The 18,712-nt window shown below is 37.9% G+C and overlaps 1 protein-coding gene across 1 annotated transcript in view; it reads right to left on the bottom strand.

The window, feature by feature from the left end:
* Window positions 1–18,712, bottom strand: part of PRKG2 (protein kinase cGMP-dependent 2) — a 99,898-nt gene that overhangs the window by 49,317 nt on the left and 31,869 nt on the right. The window contains exons 4-7 of the mRNA XM_023637856.2: window positions 16,349–16,462; window positions 14,810–14,915; window positions 11,398–11,461; window positions 793–870 (exon numbers count right to left, since the gene is read on the bottom strand). Of these exons, the coding sequence (XP_023493624.1) occupies window positions 793–870; window positions 11,398–11,461; window positions 14,810–14,915; window positions 16,349–16,462 (362 nt within the window). The remainder of the gene's footprint in view (window positions 1–792; window positions 871–11,397; window positions 11,462–14,809; window positions 14,916–16,348; window positions 16,463–18,712) is intronic.

The following is an 18,712-nucleotide window of genomic DNA, read 5'->3' as shown; positions in this document are numbered from 1 at the left end:
TTTTTTTCCTTTACTGGGGGCCCAGTTCAAAGTTCAACCATAAACCAGTTTACCGAGGGCAGTGCCTGACTCTCTGATGATAAACTCTTCCGTGGAAGAAAGGACATTTGTGAAAGTCCGACAGTTTATAGACACACGTGCTCAAGTCTACTCTTTCCTGCAGAATTTCACAAATGCTTTTCTTCTCTGAGGAGCATTGTTAAGAGTCAACATAGGAGCGACTGGCAACACGTTACCCACCCAACATCTAGGTAAAGATCTATTGCATATATTAGTATAAAATCTTCATCAGCATCTAAATCAACTTGAGCTATTGTATGAAACAAAGTTCTGAGCCATATCGTTCTACAGCTTGATGTCTGGACACTGCTATCCTCAAATGCCAAGGTCATTCTGCTCTACCTGCTGCTCGTCATATCTGTTCGACAGAAAAATGTTCCAGCCCTCATCTAGGACCCTTGGGCTGACTGAGAATCACACCCTGACAGCTAGAAAAAACCTTAGAAATCATCCAGTCACTTTATACACAATGAGACAAGGTCCAAAGAAAGTCAAGTGACCTGCCTAAGGTCACCAAGAAGTTACTGTCTCAGCTGGAACCCATCACAAGTGTTCTGTGCCGCCAAACCCAGCATTCAGACCAAACCCCATAGGTCTCTTCTGGGAAGAAGCTCCTTCACCAGTCACCGAAGAAGACCTCTTAGGATGCGATGCAGAGCACCGCTGTGTTGATGGCAAACTGACTTGAAAAAACTTTTGATTTACGTGAAGTAAGCTTTAACTAATATTTACCTTTCCTTTTGCTAAAATGAAAAAGGTACTTCCTTCCTCGCCCTCTCTAATAATGTAATCTCCTTTGTCATAGTATTCCTGTTGGGATGAGAGAAAAAGAAAAGGTTAGATCCAGTGAGGACATACAGATGAAGATATAAGGAAATAGAACAGCTTGTGTCTCTGAAATCAGCATTCCACACCTGTTTCTTTTATCTTTTTCCTTATTATAACTGTAATCTTTTTTTTAACATTGCAGTGGTAAACTGTGAAAAAGTAAGGATACTTTGGATTTATCTGAATTTATGTTTATCTTTCACAGAAAAAATTCCCCCGGAATACTGAATTTCAGGCATGGACATTGACGACATGAAGAGAAAGGAGAGCAAGGCAATCACCACTGATACACGGGTCAGCTTCCACCTAAATAATCGAAATATAAACCATTTCATGATCTGCAACAGTCTGAACTAGGTCTAGAGTTTAGAAAAAGAACAAATAATTATCTAACAAATTGAAAATACTACCCTCATTGGATATTAGGAACATCAGCCCCAATTTCTAATCCCTTGAAGAGCAGCTGCTTAGAAAATTCTACACACACAGTAAACAGCTCTTTCATATGGATTCTTTCTAAAGATTTATCATCACAAAGATTGACATTGGAACTTTTTACATATAAATTCTATTCTTCAATGTAGGTTTATCCTCATGAAATCTCAAATTGTCACGTCTTTCTTTCTTGCCCTCATACGTGTGTGTGTGATCAGAGAATTCTTGGCCAGAGAAAATTCATTCACCTGTCAGACCAAAAGAGCAATTCAGTCTCTTAGAAAACAAAACATGGATTAAACTGTCCACTTGTACTTGGCTTTAATTTGATATTGTCTCAAAGTCATAGAACTAAAATAGATCTCTTAAGTATTTATACAAACAAAAATGGGCTTGTTTAATTTTTTAAGAGGTCCTAATTAACAACATAATAGCTCTCTCTTGTTTTTCTTTTAGGCTTGAAAATAAAATCCAAACAAAACTACTTTTGTATCTGCTATATTTCAATATCATTTTGGTCATTTACTCTTAAAACCTATTTATATTTATGGAATAAATATTACTCCTAATACTAACAAACATATCTTTTACTTAAATAGCACGATGTACATTTTACAAGACATTTCAACATTTCAGGGAAGGAAACAAAATATCTTAGGGCTAAAGTCCTTTGAAGCCAAAGAGATCTATATTCAAATCCCAGTTCTGCTTGGAATTTCACTTCCACCAATTCATAAAATTCACATACGAACATTCACCTTCAAAGGATTTAGAGAAGAGAAGCACATTAGTTTTCTACTGCTGCTGTAACAAATAACCACACAGCACGTGGCTTAATAACAATACCCATTTATTATTTCCCAGTTTCTTTGGGTCAGAGTCCAGGCACAACATGGCTCAACTAGACTTCTCTGCAGAGGGTCTCTCAAGACTGAACTCAAGGTGAGTAGGGCTGTGTTCCTTTCTTGAGGCTCAGGGGAAATATCTGCTTTCAAGCTCATTCAGGTTGTCAGCAGAATTCAGTTCCTCACGGTTGTAGGATAAGGTCCCATTTCCATGCTGGCTGTCAGCCAGGGGCTGCCCCTTAGCTCCCAGAAACCAGAGACCTCTCTCTGGTCCTTGCACAGAGACCCCTAAGTTTCAGAACCAGTAATGGCACATCTTCTTATGTGAGAAGAAATTCTTTTTACATTTGGAATCTCTCTGACTTCCAATTCTGCTGCATCTCTCTGGCTCCAGCCAAAGAAAATTCTCTGCTTTTAAGGGCTCATCTAATTATACTCAGCCCACCACAATAATCCAGGATAATCTCCCAACTTTAAGGTCCTGAACCTTAATTGCATCTTCAAAGTCCCTTTTGCCATGTAACATAATATATTTACACATTCCAGGGATTGGGGTTTGGACATTTTTTGGGGGGTCCATTCTGCCTATCACAATAAGCCAATTAAAGACATTGTTTTTTGATGAATTAAAAGCATCTAAAACATAGTGAGCCTTCAATTAGTGATTGCCATGTTAAGGAGGAGCATCATGGTTTGCTTAGCTGGTACTTCAATCCTCTACACCTCAGTTTCCTTTTCCGTAAAAATTAAGATGATATGACCTAAGGACAGTGTCAGGGTGGCAGCGTAAGCAGACTCCGAACTAACCTCCTCCCACGGACACAACAAATTTACAAATACTGTTGGAACAAGTACCCCTGAGAGAGAACTGAAAACTGGATAAACAGAATCCCCGCAACAAGGGACAGTGGTTACTGAGGTGGAAGAGGCAGAAATTCCTTTCTGGAGAGAAAAAACATCACCATCATGAGCCACATTGCTTCACAGCCAGCTGGGAGCAATCCTAAGATACAAAGCCTTCCCTGGAGGAGTGGGGGATCTGAGTGGGAGAGCGTTACAGCTATAAGTAGCTTTTGGACTCAGCACAATCAAGACAAGTGTCATAATGTCTGGCTTTGCTGGCTACTAACAACAACGGGGAATACCCCCAGAAAAGCTATCTAACATAAGGAAAAAAAAAGCCTGCTCTTAAAGGGCCCATGCACAAATTCACTCATTTCAGAAAGCAACTTAAAAAAAAAACAGAAAGAAAGGTGCACAATCCTTTGCTGTAAAAGAGATTCACCTGATAGGCTCTGGGTGCATCTCAGTGAGAGATGAGACCTCTCCAGGGACTGAGACATTGGTGGCAGCCATTATTGTGACCTAGTACAGGTGTGCTCACACAGACGATGGCAGATGCCATTAGAACTTTTCCCTTGGCCTCTTAGCCCAGGAATCTGCCCTACCCACTAGAGCACCAATTAAACCCAGCTCAGCCAGGACAAGCAGCCCACCCGAGTGACCAGCCCCACCCAACAGCAAACCCTGGGCCTGCATAGGCCAGGAGCCTGGAACCTCTGCAGCCAGGCCAGTGGCTCTGCCTCTGTGGGGCAGGCCTGACCTGGTGGAGTGTGTGGGGACTCTACAGCAGGGATGCAGGGATGGTTCAACATCCACAAATCTATTGATGTGACACATCACATTAACAAAATGAAGAATAAAAATCACATGATCATCTCAATAGATGCAGAGAAAGCATTGGACAAGATACAGCATCCATTTACAATAAAAACTCTGAATAAAATGGGTATAGAAGGAAAGTACTGCAACATAATAAAGGCCATATATGACAAATCCACAGCTAATATAATTATAAATGTAGAAAAACTGAAAGCTATCCCTCTAAGAACAGGAAACAGACAAGGATGCCCACTTTCACTGCTCTTATTTAACAGAGCATCAGAAGTGCTAGCCAGAGCAAGCAGGAAAGAAAAAGAAATAAAAAGGATCCAAATTGGAAAGGAGGAAGTGAAACTGTCACTATTTGCAGACAACATGATTTCATATATAGAAAACCCTAAAGAATCCATCAAAAAGCTTCCAGAAATAATAAATGAATATGGTAAAGTTGCAGGATACAAAATCAACATACAAAAATCAGTTGTGTTTCTATACACTAACAACAAAGTAGCAGAAAGAGAAATTAAGAATATAATCCCATTTACAACTGCAACAAAAAGAATAAAATACCTAAGAATAAACTTAACCAAAGAGGTGAAAGATCTCTACACTGAAAACTATAAAACACTGTTGAAAGAAATTGAAGACACAAAGAAATGGAAAGATATTCCATGCTCTTGGATTGAAAGAATGAACATAGTTAAAATGTCCATACTTCCTAAAGCAATCTACAGATTCTACGCAATCCTTATCAAAGTTCCAATGACATTTTCCACAGAAATAGACCAAAGAATACTAAAATATATATAGAACAACAAAAGACCCCGAATAGCCAAAGGAATCTTGAGAAAAAAAGAACAAAGCTGGATGTATCACACTCCCTGATTTCAAAATATACTGCAAAGCTATAGTAACCCAAACAGCATATGTGGTACTGGCACAAAAACAGACACACAGATCAATGGAACAGAATCGAGAGCCCAGAAACAAACCCACACACCTATGGACAGCTAATTTTCTACAAGGAAGCCAAGAACATACAATGGAGAAAGGAAAGTCTCTTCAATAAATGGTGTTGGGAAAATTGGACAGCCGCATGCAAAAGAATGAAAGTAGACCATTATCTTACACCATACACAAAAATTAACTCAAAATGGATTAAAGACTTGAATGTAAGACCTGGAAACATTAAACTTCTAGAAGAAAATATAGGCAGTACATTCTTTGACATCAGTCCTAGCAGCATATTTTCAAGTACCGTGTCTGACCAGGCAAGGGAAACAAAAGAAAAAATAAACAAATGGGGCTACATCAAACTAAAAGCTTCTGCACAGCAAAGGAAACCACCAACAAAAGGAAAAGACAATCTAACAACTGGGAGAAGATTTTGCAAACCATATATCTGATAAGGGGTTAATATCCAAAATATGTAACAAACACATACATCTCAACAACAAAAAAACTAAAAACCCAATTAAAAATGAGCAACAGATCTGAACAGACATTTTTCCAAAGAAGATATACAGATGGCAAACAGGCATGTGAAAAGATATTCAACATCACTAACTATCAGGGAAACATAAATCAAAACTACAATGAGATATCCCCTCACTGCCTATCAGAATGGCTATAATTAACAAGACAGGAAACAACAAGTATTGGAGAGGATGTGGAGAAAAGGGAACTCTCATACACTGCTGGTGGGAGTGCAAATGGGTGCAGCCTCTATGCAAAACAGTACGGAGATTCCTCAAAAAATTAAGAATAGAACTGCCATATGATCCAGCTATTCCACTGCTGAGTATTCACCCAAAGAACATGAAAACACGAACGCATAAATATACATGCACCCTTATGTGCACTGCAGCATTAGTCACAATAGGCAAGACTTGGAAGCAACCTAGGTGCCTGCGAAGGGATAAATGGATAAAGAAGATGTGGTACACATACGCAACAGAATATTACTCAGCCACAAAAAAAGATGAAATCTGGCCATTTGTGACAACATGGATGGACCTTGAGGGTATTATGCTAAGCAAAATAAGTCAGAGGGAGAAAGTCAAATACCGTATGATCTCACTCATAAATAGAAGATAAAAACAAGAAACAATCACAAAGAGACAGAGATTGGAGTGGTGGTTACCAGAAGGGAAGGGCGAAGGGAGGAAGGCAAAAGGGGTGATTCAGTACGTGTGTGGTGATGGATTGTAATTAGTCTTTGGATGGTGAACATGATGTAATCCACAGAGAAACTGAAATATAGTGATGTACACCTGAAATTTATATGACGTTATAAACCAATGTTACCACAATAATAATAATAAAAAAAGATAATATGACCTACCATACCTATAACGTTGTTTGAGGACTAGGTGAGATAGTGTATCTAAAGCACCTGGTGGCATGTTTGGTACACACTGGGCACCTGGTGACTGTTAATTCCTGTGAAAGAGGCTGTGAGCTGGTCATCAACGTCTTCCACAGTGACCTGCACTATCCATCCTCCCTGCTGTTAACTATGGCCATGTGATGAACTAGCAGCTAAAAGAATCTGAGCAGAAGAGATGTGTGCCACCTCCCCAGGCCCATGAACCATTTCAGGGATGTGACTTCATACTTTTCCCCCAATTGTAATGGCACAGCCCAGAGAGGTTTTGCGGGACAGCCCATGTGGAAAACGACAGAGTAGCCATCAGCTTGGCTTCCTGAATGAATCTTTGGAGCCAACAGGGACCACCCTCCCTGGACTGTTATATAAGCAAGAGACAAACTTCTATTTTATTTGGAAGATGATATTTTGAGTTTTTTGGCAACATAGTTTGCATACTCCAACTCTTTATTCTTTCTCATTTTAGCTTTATCACAAACTTTCATGGTATACAAGCTCAATTTTACAGTTGAGATGACTATGACCCTTAGAGGTTAAGCGAGTGACCACGACACTGCAGTCCAGGTTTCTTCATTACGTAGCTAACGTTCTTCTCTTTTCTAAAGCTGCTGGTGCCATGTTAGATGTTCCTGTTTCACTCTGCTCTCCAGTCTCTCCTGCTCCCATCTCATCTCAGTCCCCATTACCCACATGGAGCAGAAGGAACAGGAGAATTTTTGAAGTGCTGGTAGGCTGCTCTTTAGTTATTATAAAGTCTCTGGTGTGTGTGGATGTGCAGCTTTAAGTCCTGTCAGCCAGATAAATTAAAACGGAGAAGCTTGAAAGGAAACACTGAGAAAGAGCTTTGTTGTTTCCTAAGGGGCAACCTTCCTAGTGGTATTTTTCCCAGGGATAATTCTTTGTCACCCAAAACCACAGGAGGAAGATAAATAATACCTCCCAGTGTGTTGACAGTAACTTCATAGATCAGGACAGGCTGTGGATGTAGGTCAGACCAAAAATATATAGTGGCAAGTACTGGCTATGATGCTAGACTGGCCAATGTTTGTCAACTGGGGAGTGCAGCCAGTCTAGCCAGGGTGGTCACCAAGACCAAAAAGAGAAATGCAAACAGTGTCGTTATTGCCCTGTGGTTACACTGCAAAGGGGTCCCTTGGAGGACCAAGAAGCCATAGACTCTACCCTGTAAAGAAATGGTTTTCAAACATTTTTTATTCTTTTCTACAGTAAGAAACATATTTTACATGTATGCTAAAACACACAAACGTGAGCATGCACACATAGGGATATTTATATAAAATTGAAACATATTTAAACAATACTTATACTTACTATTCTGATATTAAAAAAATGTTCCTCTAAATTGCTTTTATGGCCTACTGACGAGTTGTGACCCTCAATTCATCTGTCAGTCTGAAAAGATGTTTTAAAAGATGTTAGAAACCCTGAGAGTAGTTACTTAGTGTTAGGCAAGAGTGGGAAATAAGAAAATCAATTCCAGGGCAGATTGAGAGGTACAGGTAAGAAGAAAACTATACAAACAGCCACAAATCTAGCAAAATGCTAGAGTCTAAGTGCATGTAAATAGAATACATAAAACCAGAAGAAAAATCCAAGGTGATGGAAGACAAAGAAGTGAGCCAATGATTTAGAATCTTTAGAGCATGGCTAGAAATCTTCATTACAAGGAGGTATTGATGATACACAGAGTTATGATTCACACACACACACACACACACACACGCTCCCTGTAGCATGTGACTATGTACCCACGTTGGTTGTTTAAAAAACTACATACAGTTGTTTGGGTTGTTACCAGCTGTTTTTTTTTTTGTTTGCCTAAGTACAATAGTTAAAACGTCTTAGAAATTTGAAAGCAAACACATCTGGATCAGGTGGACCTTCTCAACTATTCAGGCAAAATTTAGTAGATTTGAGGTCATTTATTTCCAAGGAACCAGAGCCTACAAAATGAAAACCAACAGAAATTCCTCCGATTTAGGTGAGGCAACGATATAGATTTCTGTAACTGAAGGAACGAAAGGGCTCTTAGAGATGTGGTCCACCGCCCCTTTATTTTAGAGATGAAGAGACCCTAATGCTCACCACAATTAACTGACAGCTGCTAGTGACAGAGGCTTGACTATAAACTCTAATCTCTAAACTCGGGACTAGAGAACTTTCTACAACACCTAGCTGCCCAGTGTTTAACTAACTGGTCCATAAACTGTGGCAAAATCCACAGTTATCTCAACTTTCTTAAGGCTCTGGATGTAATCATTAAAATGAGACAAACTCTCCGGCTTAGGCAAGTGTTAGCAGAAACTATAAGAAAGGAGGACTATACTTTTAAAAAATGATAAACAGTGAAAAATTCCTGAATAAAGAAGCAGACTATGGCTAACTCTAAATATATGTGTAGTCATGCACTGCATAATGACGTTTCGATCAATGACAGACCACATACACAATGGTGGTCCCGTAAGATTAGTACCATATAGGCTAGGTGTGTGGTAGGCTATAGCATCTAGGTTTGTTTAAGTAGACTCTAGGACGTTTGTATGACGAAATCACCTAACGATGCATTTCTCCCCATCATTAAGCGAGGCACGGCTGTATTCTATTCAGAACATTAAATTAGTGCTTCTCAAACTTTAATAAGCATAAGAATTGCATATTTAAATGTTAAAATGTGGATTTCTGGGCCTCTACCCCAGAGTTTCTGATTCACTAAGTGTGAGATGGTACCTGCAAATCTGCCTGTTAAGCAGCACCACAGGTGATCTGAGTAAGGGCAAGAGCATTCCACACCACCCCACCCCGGTCCCGCTCCCACTACACCTCGAGTTCCATGCAAGATGGCAAATGTCAGAGTCACAGTGCAAAGGGTCGCTGGGTCAAATGCCAAAGCTCTGTGACAAAGAGTTAGGTGACTCAGGTCAGCCCTACAGTCACATTCCATGCTTCCTGGATTGATCACCACACATGGGAGCAGAAACTCCTTCCACTCTTGTCTTCCGTACTGCACAACTGCCAGGTGCAGAAGTAACATTATCATTTTCATTATCATTAACAGTTACACTGCTTTTGGAATCTGTATCATGCTTCATGATGTTCATTAGTTAACTCTTAGAGCACATCAGTGAATATGTTGGTGCTGTTCCCACTCTCCCACAAGAACAGGCTTAAAGGCAACGTCTGCCTCTAGAACTGAATGTTCTGAGTGACTTAAGCTAAAAGAAGAAATGCCATTGGAACACTGCCCAATCAGGGCTATTTGGTCTAGGAGTTTAACAGTCAAAAGCTTAACAAACACATCAGATCAATGGCTTGGTGATGGGAAACTCCGGACCCCTTTCCCCACCCCCACGAAAAATAAAAAACCTTCCAAATCAACTACCAAACAGCATTCGAGACTCAGCCTGTTTTTCTCGAAGATTATGCAGCAAGTTTGTGGGACAGCTGGTCCTGGAACTCAGCAGGCGCTCTGTCATAATTCCGATGCATTAGTGATTGGCTGTTGTCAGGACCCTGTTGATGGGTCATTAGTCCAGGTTATGCTGGTAAATTATGTGCTTTTCTTAGAGCTAAACAGATCCCACGACACCCTTGTTAATCACTTTCACATTTGAGAATTTTCACACATTACAGAGACACATTTTTTGCCAGGTATGAATAAAGAGCCCTTTATAAAACTGTGCCGCCGTCTGCAAATGCTGAGATATAATAAAGCCTTTCTAAGGTGTTTTAAAAGATGAGACTTTCAAACTCGAATTGTGTGTTAATTAATACTGGATTTGAGCCCCCATCTATATATTCTGTAGCTATTGCCTGTGGCTGCTATAAATATGTCTAATTTACCACTTATTTTTAGAGATACTAAATTTTAATATTTGCTGTCAGCATGGAATTCCCCTCTGGTGAATCTACTCTATTAGCATTATATTAAAAACAGATTTCCTTGGTTAAGAAAGAAAATATAGGGCCTCTCCAGCTTTAAAAAAAAAATTCTCAGAAATTACGATGAGTTATTAATTTGTAACATCTGTGATTGGGTTATGTTACACTGGGAAAATCCCAAGAGATGCAGGGCAAGCAATCCTCTTGAAAATGACTTCATATCTGAACGCTCTGGGGACACAAGGCCAGGCACTGTGTCATCATGGCCTGTCCTTGATAAACTGTTGGATGGGTTCCATGAATTGTAAATAGAAACATTACTGGTGTCACTTACACTTAAGGATAAAATGGTCAGTGCTCCCTTCTCAACAGATATTAGTTTACATTGTATATTGTGATTGACAGAGGCATGAATCTGTCAACAATCAGTCTTGCAGAGTTTTTTGGTCTCCCACTGAGAACAGCTCTATAAAAGCTTAAAGTCTACATGTGACTCCTTTACTATTGCTTACCTCCTTTAAATTCTATAAAAGCCATTTTGGTTCCAATGAAATTGACCCCAAAAAAAGTTAGAGAGAGGTTATTTGCTTTGAATTTTAATCTCCGTACTCTGAAGAGGTTTTCATACAATGCATATCATAATAATCCAAGGTACATGTCATAAAAGCATTATTCACGGAAGACTTGACTAGTCTTGGACTAGAACCAACCATCTGGGTGATGCCTAATATGAGTTTTTGAACACATTCCAATATGCTCTTTTTCCCTCGATGTTAAAATAGGCAAAGTGCGTCTTAAGTGCAGTTTTGTTTTTAGTTTTCAAGTATGGAGTATTTCACAGGCTGATTCAGAAGCCTGTCACCAAAAGCCCCAATATACCCTTTCTCTACTCCATTACCTAATTATGCATCACTGACTCCTTCATATTATGAAAACTCTGTAAGGAATTGTGATGTTAATTGCAGAAAATCAAATGCCTCCTGAGTAAGGTGGATTAGTTTTATAAAATATACTAAAAAGATTAAAATATGTAAATCAAATGTCAAGTTACACATGCAAACCCAATTTCCTTTTACACATTTCAGATGAGTCACCCAAACCCATCCCAGCCCCTTAATTCAGTGAGTCGGTCTGAGGTTTTTCACAATAGAAAAAGGCTCTTGGCCTCTGTAGATGGGTGATCTACCATCTTTTCCTTTTTATTCATCAACAGTGCTAATAATGATGAGATTATACTATCTTTTAATAAAATGTATTTTTTACTTTAAAATTTCTTACCACTTCCAGGCAGTCAATAATCTTGGTTAATTTATCTTCAGGTAGATTCTTCAGCAAGGATACACTTCAAAATTAAAAAAAAAAAACCTTTATTTAATTATCTTCCTGAATTAAACTGCAAATACACACCTATATGTAGATTCAAAAATCTTTATGTGCATTTAAAAAAATAAATGCGCTTTTATTTTTCCAAAGTAAACCTCCAAATAATATCACACATAGATAATTGATTTCAAGTACACTGAAATTATATAATCACAGACATTTATCATAGGTAAATGAATAAAAATAGTAAGATACCATAAAGAGAAAAAATCAAATTTTGTCTGTTTGGCGAAAAAATATTTTACATTTGTTGGTTTTCAAAGTGAATCATGTCCAGAAATGCGTTTCTCTCCACATCTCAAGATCTCATTCTTATTACCATGGGTGAGGAGCTCTGTATCCAGAGAAGGATCAGATTTTCATCTAAATCCTTGTAATTAAGTAAAGACTGAGTCCAAGGGGGAATAATGTAGGAATTAGCATGGAAATGATCTTTGATTATCAGTCATACTGTACTGTCTTTTGAAATTAATGGTAGCCAGAGGCATGTAATAGAAACATTTTTACAGATAATATACAGAGGATGAAACAGAATACTGAAACATTATTTGAAAAATAATCAGAAATCTCACTCAGTATGATTAACCAATCAACAGATTAAATTGTTCTTTTAGAGAAATTTCTCGTCTACTTTACCCATTTTTACTCAAGACCGTTAATATAATTTCTCTAAGATAAATACTTCTTTCTTACCATCTAAAATTTGACACTGCTAAGGAAAAAATAATGCTACTCCACAAATACATGACTGGATCTGATTTGTGAAAAGAGAGCTCTAGACTGATCCTTGCACACGTGCACCAGGAGGCATGTGGCCAGGAGGTGTGTGTAAGAATGTATGCATCCGACACATTTGTAATTGCAAAACAGTGGAACACCCCCGCAATGGGAGCAGATAAACGCACTAAGGTAGTCATATAATGGAACTCTACGACCGGAGAAATGACTGAACTAACCAAATGGATGAATCTTAGAAAAAATATTGAGTGAAAAAATTGAGTTGCAAAAATAAGACCAATTTTATAAAGTTCAAAAATAGGCTAAATCAAGCTATATATATAAATCAAGCAAAACAATAAGGAACACCAAGGGAATGATTACTAAACTTCAGAATATAGATTACCCCAGGGAGAGGGGATAGGCGGCTGGGAAATGACGTTGGGGAGCACAGGAGAACTCCAACAACAGGGCTGACTCTCTACTTTTTAGGCTGGGCAGCGGCTTGACAGCACTCGTTGTGTTATTATGTTTGATAATTCATGTACTATGTATCTTTTATATATATCACACACTCCATAATAAAAAGATGTAAATGGAAAAAGAAAGAGCTTAATGTATATTATGAAACAAAGAGAAATGTATTTCTCTAATATGTCTCCCTATTGATGAAAAGGTAAAAGGGAACCAGAACTTTTTTTTTTTTGAGGAAGATTAGCCCTGAGCTAACTGCTGCCAATCCTCCTCTTTTTTGCTGAGGAAGACCGGCCCTGAGCTAACATCCATGCCCATCTTCCTCGACTTTACATGTGGGACGCCTATCACAGCATGGCCTTTGCCAAGCGGTGCCATGTCTGTACTCGGGATCCAAACCAGTGAACCCTGGGCCACTGAGAAGCAGAACATGTGAACTTGACCGCTGCGCCACCAGGCTGGCCCCAGAAATTTTATATATATATATATACATATAGTGGCACTTACTGCAAGGGAATACTTCTGTTCCTTTTTTTTTAATTGATTAACACACGCTCATCATGAAAGTTCTACTTCTGGTCCAAACTAGGATCTACAATGTTAGTAAGATTCTCTCCTGTAAACCATCACTTTTGGGGATTAGTGAGGAAATTGATATGAGGAAAAATCTTCTTTGTCTCCCCTCTATGAAGGCAGAGATCAAGTTTTTCTTGTTGAGCACTGAATCCACAATGTTTAGAGCCTGGCAATAAGTATTTGTTGAATGAATGCCTGAATGACATAACAAAATGAAGAAAGGAAACGTACTAATAAATTCTCTCAGCCCCTTCCCCTAAGACAGAACACACTAGACTCCAAGGGAATGAACTGGTACGCCCAGTGGTTCAGGTTTTATCTCAGACATTCAACCCATTAGCACTGGTTTATTTATTTATCCCTTTTTGGCTTTTGTGTGAGAGTCATTCATTAGCTTTAAATGCTGACCTGTGTTGCTCAGTTGTTGGATTTTGAGATCACCTATACTCAGGTAGACCCCACAACACGACGGTAAGGCACTGGTCGGCATATAGGTAAAGGCACCTGCTTGTCATTATGGCTGCCCTCTGCCAGGAGTCATTATTGTCTCTGTGAGAGTAAATCAGCAAGATTCTATAGGAGAAACTTAATGCCTGCCACATTCTACTGATTAGCAATGCCTTCATTCACTATTTATTGAGTCCTCACTATATGCTAGGCACTGAATAGCCCGAAGATCACTGACTTCGCAGGCTAGTTACACAAGATAAAATTATTATACTCAAACAGAACTTAGGAGTTATTTTTTGAAACTGCAGGATATTTTACTATTATTGCCACTTATGGGTAACATTTCATTACAGTACGTATTGCAGCTTCAGAGACTGTCAAAGCTCCCACAAAGGCAGAAATAGTTTAAATAAGAAAATTGCATTTGCCAGAAAAAAAATTTTAACATATAACTGACTTTTTCAGTTACATAAGTATTTGTTTCTCTATAATTTGATGCATCCAAGTCGTTGGGGATACAGTACGGTTCACAAAATAAATATGTTCTGAGGATCCATGCCATCAGGGCAAGCATAATAACATTTTTGGTAAGTTAATTTGCTACAAATAATAGTAATTTGAAAGATGGTGTGGCTATGCAAATAAGAAAAAGAACATCTCAGGTAAAGCAAGTAAGGACAGTAAAATAAATTAATTTTAGTAGTATTCTAGGCAAAGCATTATTAGAAAGATTATCTTTAGCTATCCACTTCCAAATTATAGAATGTCTTTCAAATATCAACTGAGCAATCCAGGTGAATATTTTAGGATTCTTTGCACATTTTTCTATACTATATACAATGACTCCATCAATACAAGAGCAAAATTAGCAAGAGAACTAAACCAGTGCACAAGGCTAATGGGAATTAAATAAAAATTTTTATATATAGTGGCATTTACTGCAAGGGAATACTTTTGTTCCTTTGGTTTAATCACGAGGAAAGTGCTTAAATGAGAGAAGCTATAGTAAAGTAATTATTCTGATAAAATCCTTGTATCCACAATATGGCTTCACCATCTTCTGCTCTTTCCACCAATGTGTTTTTCTTACCTTCTAAGGAAGTTTCTGTACTGTTCATCTCTCGCTTGAGCTGTCCTTCTCATTATATTCTGGAATACCTCTCGATCTAGTGCCCAAGTTTTAACATTGGTAATAGCTTTAGAAAAATCAAGAAAATAATAAAATATTATTTAGCCCCACATTAAGAAGACACTCTAAAATGTTAATCAGTAAATTTTTCATATATTCTCATAAAATGGTATTTCTTGGAAAAACGCACAGTCCACAACAACAAACATGCAAATAGAAGAAAGTAGTGATATAAATAGTGGGTAATTTTATAAAATCATTTTTGGCTTTGAAATGAAGCGATTTGGAAGTGAGTAGCAAAAAATTTCCTTTCTAATTATATTTTGCTTAGGATGATATCAAAATTAGTTCGCAATTCCTAATTACACACTACATCATCAGAATGTATTTCAGATTTGTGCTGTGATACAGGAGAAAGCCAGCCAGCCTATAGCTAAACAAAGAGTGAAGACTTCACAAGCAGAAAATTGAAAGTAAAAGATCTCTGTGTGTATAAGTGTGTTTTCATGTCTTTTTATGTTGTTTAGACATCGTTGTAAATGAGAGCCAAAATATTTTAAGGGTATCTTTACGGTTACTTTTGTATAAAATGTATACAAATCATTTTCAAAGAGACTATGCAAGACAATTTTTGGAGACAATTTTTTTATAGGAAAGACAGAAAGCAAGAATAAAATCTAAAAAGGAAGAAGAGCAGAAGTAGCAGGTCTAAAAACATCTATATGAAATTATGGTTGTAAGCTTTTTTAAAAAGGAGAAATGAGAGCCTATAAAACAGAACAAAATCCAAAGCTCTGGTTTATTAAACTTTAGAGTGAATTAGAATCATCTTGGCATTCTTGTTAAACATGCAGATCCCTGGGCCCCATTGCCAGAAGTTGTTTAGAGCGAAGCCCCAGAATCTGCATTTTTTTAATCAAACACTGCAGTAATGATGAGACACGTAATGCAGTCCCAAACACTGAGAAAAATTACATCTAAGTAATTCAGAAGAAAATCCCAGATCACCAAGAATAAAGTCAACAAAAACAGGAACCCTAAGGAGAAGCAATTAAACTAATCCCAAAAGTCATTCATGGAAACTCTCATTAATTAATTCATATCTCTTTTGATATATACACATTTTCATTGGCTTAATTATTTTTTTCTGATTTATAATATGGTCAGAACCTCATGGAGAAGAGAAAGCAAACATTCTGGATGAGCCAAAGGCAGATGTCTACACAGTAAACAAGTGAAGTGGCCATTAAAGCAAATATTGGAATCATTCAATTTAAAGCTATTTTCCTATTTGATATACAGGTATCTGATGGGAAGGTTCTTTTAAGCTTAAATCATTTAGACAAGGTTTCAATATAAATCCTTTCATAAGCATAGCACTTCTATTAATAACAGCATATGAGACACAATGGGAGACAAAAACCTCAGGAGGCAATAGTGACTTGGGTTATTTTAACGCTGTGTAACAACTCAAAAATACAGGATTTCATCTCCTGTTACCTTTCACAGAGGCAGTCCTTGTACAGTTGTATAAAATGGCTAGTTCCCCAAACGTGGTCCACATAGGGATGGACGATAGCAATTTCTCCCCTTGGAACACCTCTAGTTGGCCCTCTATCAAGTAGAATTTAAGAAAAACACAAATAGTCAAAATCCACCTGAATTCCATCAATTAAAAAATAAAACAATCAGAAAGTATAAACAAGAACACAGGTAAGATATCTTATGGTTCTCATTATAATCAAGTGGTTATGAGTACAGACTGAAACCAGTTCCGCCACTTACTTACTGTTAACCAATTCACCTTAAAGGAGTTACCCACTCTGCCTGTGTTCCTCGTTGATAATGGGGATGATAATAATATTTACTTCATGCAGTTGTTGTGACAATTAAATAAGTTAATATAGATAGGGAACAGAGACACATAATAAAAGTCAGGAAGTCTTAATGATGCTGTTAATATTATTATCATTGTTACAAAGCTCTTTCCCTAAAGCAGTGGATGGCAAGTGTTTTATCTAAAATTCATTCCACCCCATGAAAAATGCTGTACATGAAACTATTTCTCTTGTGCAAGGAACACAACAATCACTGTATGTCTTGAAAACAGGGCACAGACGTTCATGCCGGCAGAAGGACTAACTTGTCATAACTGAGAGGTGAACTGGCCCTGGAGTCACACTGCCTGCCTCTGACTGGTCACTGGCTGTGTGACCTTGGGTGAGTTACTTCACCATGCCTCAACTGTTGTCTAAGCCCCATTCACTGAGATGAATTAATGAATGGAAGTCACTAAGAAGAGTGCTTGAGAACAACAATATCAAGACAATTAGAAGACAAGCTACAGGCTGGGAGAAAATATTTTTGCAAAAGACACATCTGAGAAAGGACTGTTTTACAAAATATAAAAAATATACTGTTTTCTTAAAACTCAACAAAAAGAAAACAATCCACTTAAAAAATGGGCCAAAGATCTTACCAAAACTCACCAAAGAAGATTTACAGATGGCAGACAAGCATATGAAAAGATGCTCCACACCATATTTCATCAGAGAAATGCAAATTAAAACAATGAGATACCACTACACACCCATTAGAATGGCCAAAATCTGGAACACTGACAACACCAAATGCTGGTGAGGATGTGGAGCAACAGCATCTTTCATACATTGCTGGTAGGAATGCAAAACAGTACAGCCACTTTGGAAGACAGTTTGGTGGTTTCTTGCAAAATTAAACATATTCTTACCATACAATCCAGCAATTGTGCTCTTTAGTGTTTACCAAAAGGAGCAGAAAACTTAGGTTCACACAAAAATCTGCACATGGATGTTTATAACACCTTTATTCCTAATTGCCAAAACTTGGAAGCAACCAAGAAGTCCTTCAGTAGGTGGAAGGATAAACTGTGGGACATCCAGACAATAGAATATTATTCAGCACCAAAAAGAAATGAGCTATCAAGCCATGAAAGACACAGAGGAACCTTAAATGCATATTACTAAGTGAAAGAAGCCAATCTGAAAAGACTACATACTGTATGATTCCAACCATATGACATTCTGCAAAAGGTAAAAGTATAGAGAAAGTTAAAAGATAAGTGGTTGCAGGGGTTGGGAGGGGTGGATGAACAGGCAGAGCACAGAGGATTTTTAGGGCAGTGAAAATACTCTGTATGATATTATAATGATGGATATATGTCATTACACATTTGCCCAAACCTATAGCATATAAACATCAAGTATGGACTTTGAATGATTCTGATGTGTCAATGTAGGCTCGTCTTTGATAGAAAAAAAAAATGTACCATTCTAGTAAGTTATGTTGATAATGGGAAAGGCTATGGATCTCTAGGGGCACGGGGTATATGGGAAATATCAGTCCCTCTCTCTCAATTTTGTTGTAAACCTAAAACTGCTCTAAGAAATAAAGTCTTATAAAAATAAAAAAGAAGAAGAATGCTTGATATTAATCTCTATCTAGGCAAAGGCTGGGGGAAGAGAGAAACAGAACTTCAGGCAACCTCCTCACAATTCTTTCGCCCTGGCAATTCTCCTCTCCTTTCCCTTCAAACATGCAAATAAAGCTCACCTAACCAAAACCTTAGGCAAAAAAGATCTATATTCTTAGAGGAAGAAAATTGGTGGGGTTATTTCTCTTTCCCTTGAAGATTTAATCTTTCCTTCTCCCAATTACCACTATGTAGCTCTAGTCATCTCTGTCCATCCATTCATTCAACAAATCTGATCTGAATACCTACGTTGTGCCAGGAACTAGTCCAGGTGCCAGAGAGACAGGGTGGACAAAGCAGAAAAGATACTCATGCTATTAGAACTCATATTCTAGTAAGAAATAAACCCTGTT

Source organism: Equus caballus, chromosome 3 (genome assembly GCF_041296265.1).
Source record: "Equus caballus isolate H_3958 breed thoroughbred chromosome 3, TB-T2T, whole genome shotgun sequence".
Classification (NCBI taxonomy): domain Eukaryota; kingdom Metazoa; phylum Chordata; class Mammalia; order Perissodactyla; family Equidae; genus Equus; species Equus caballus.
Note: the sequence above shows the minus strand (reverse complement) of the source record. Positions and strands in the feature narration are given on the sequence as shown.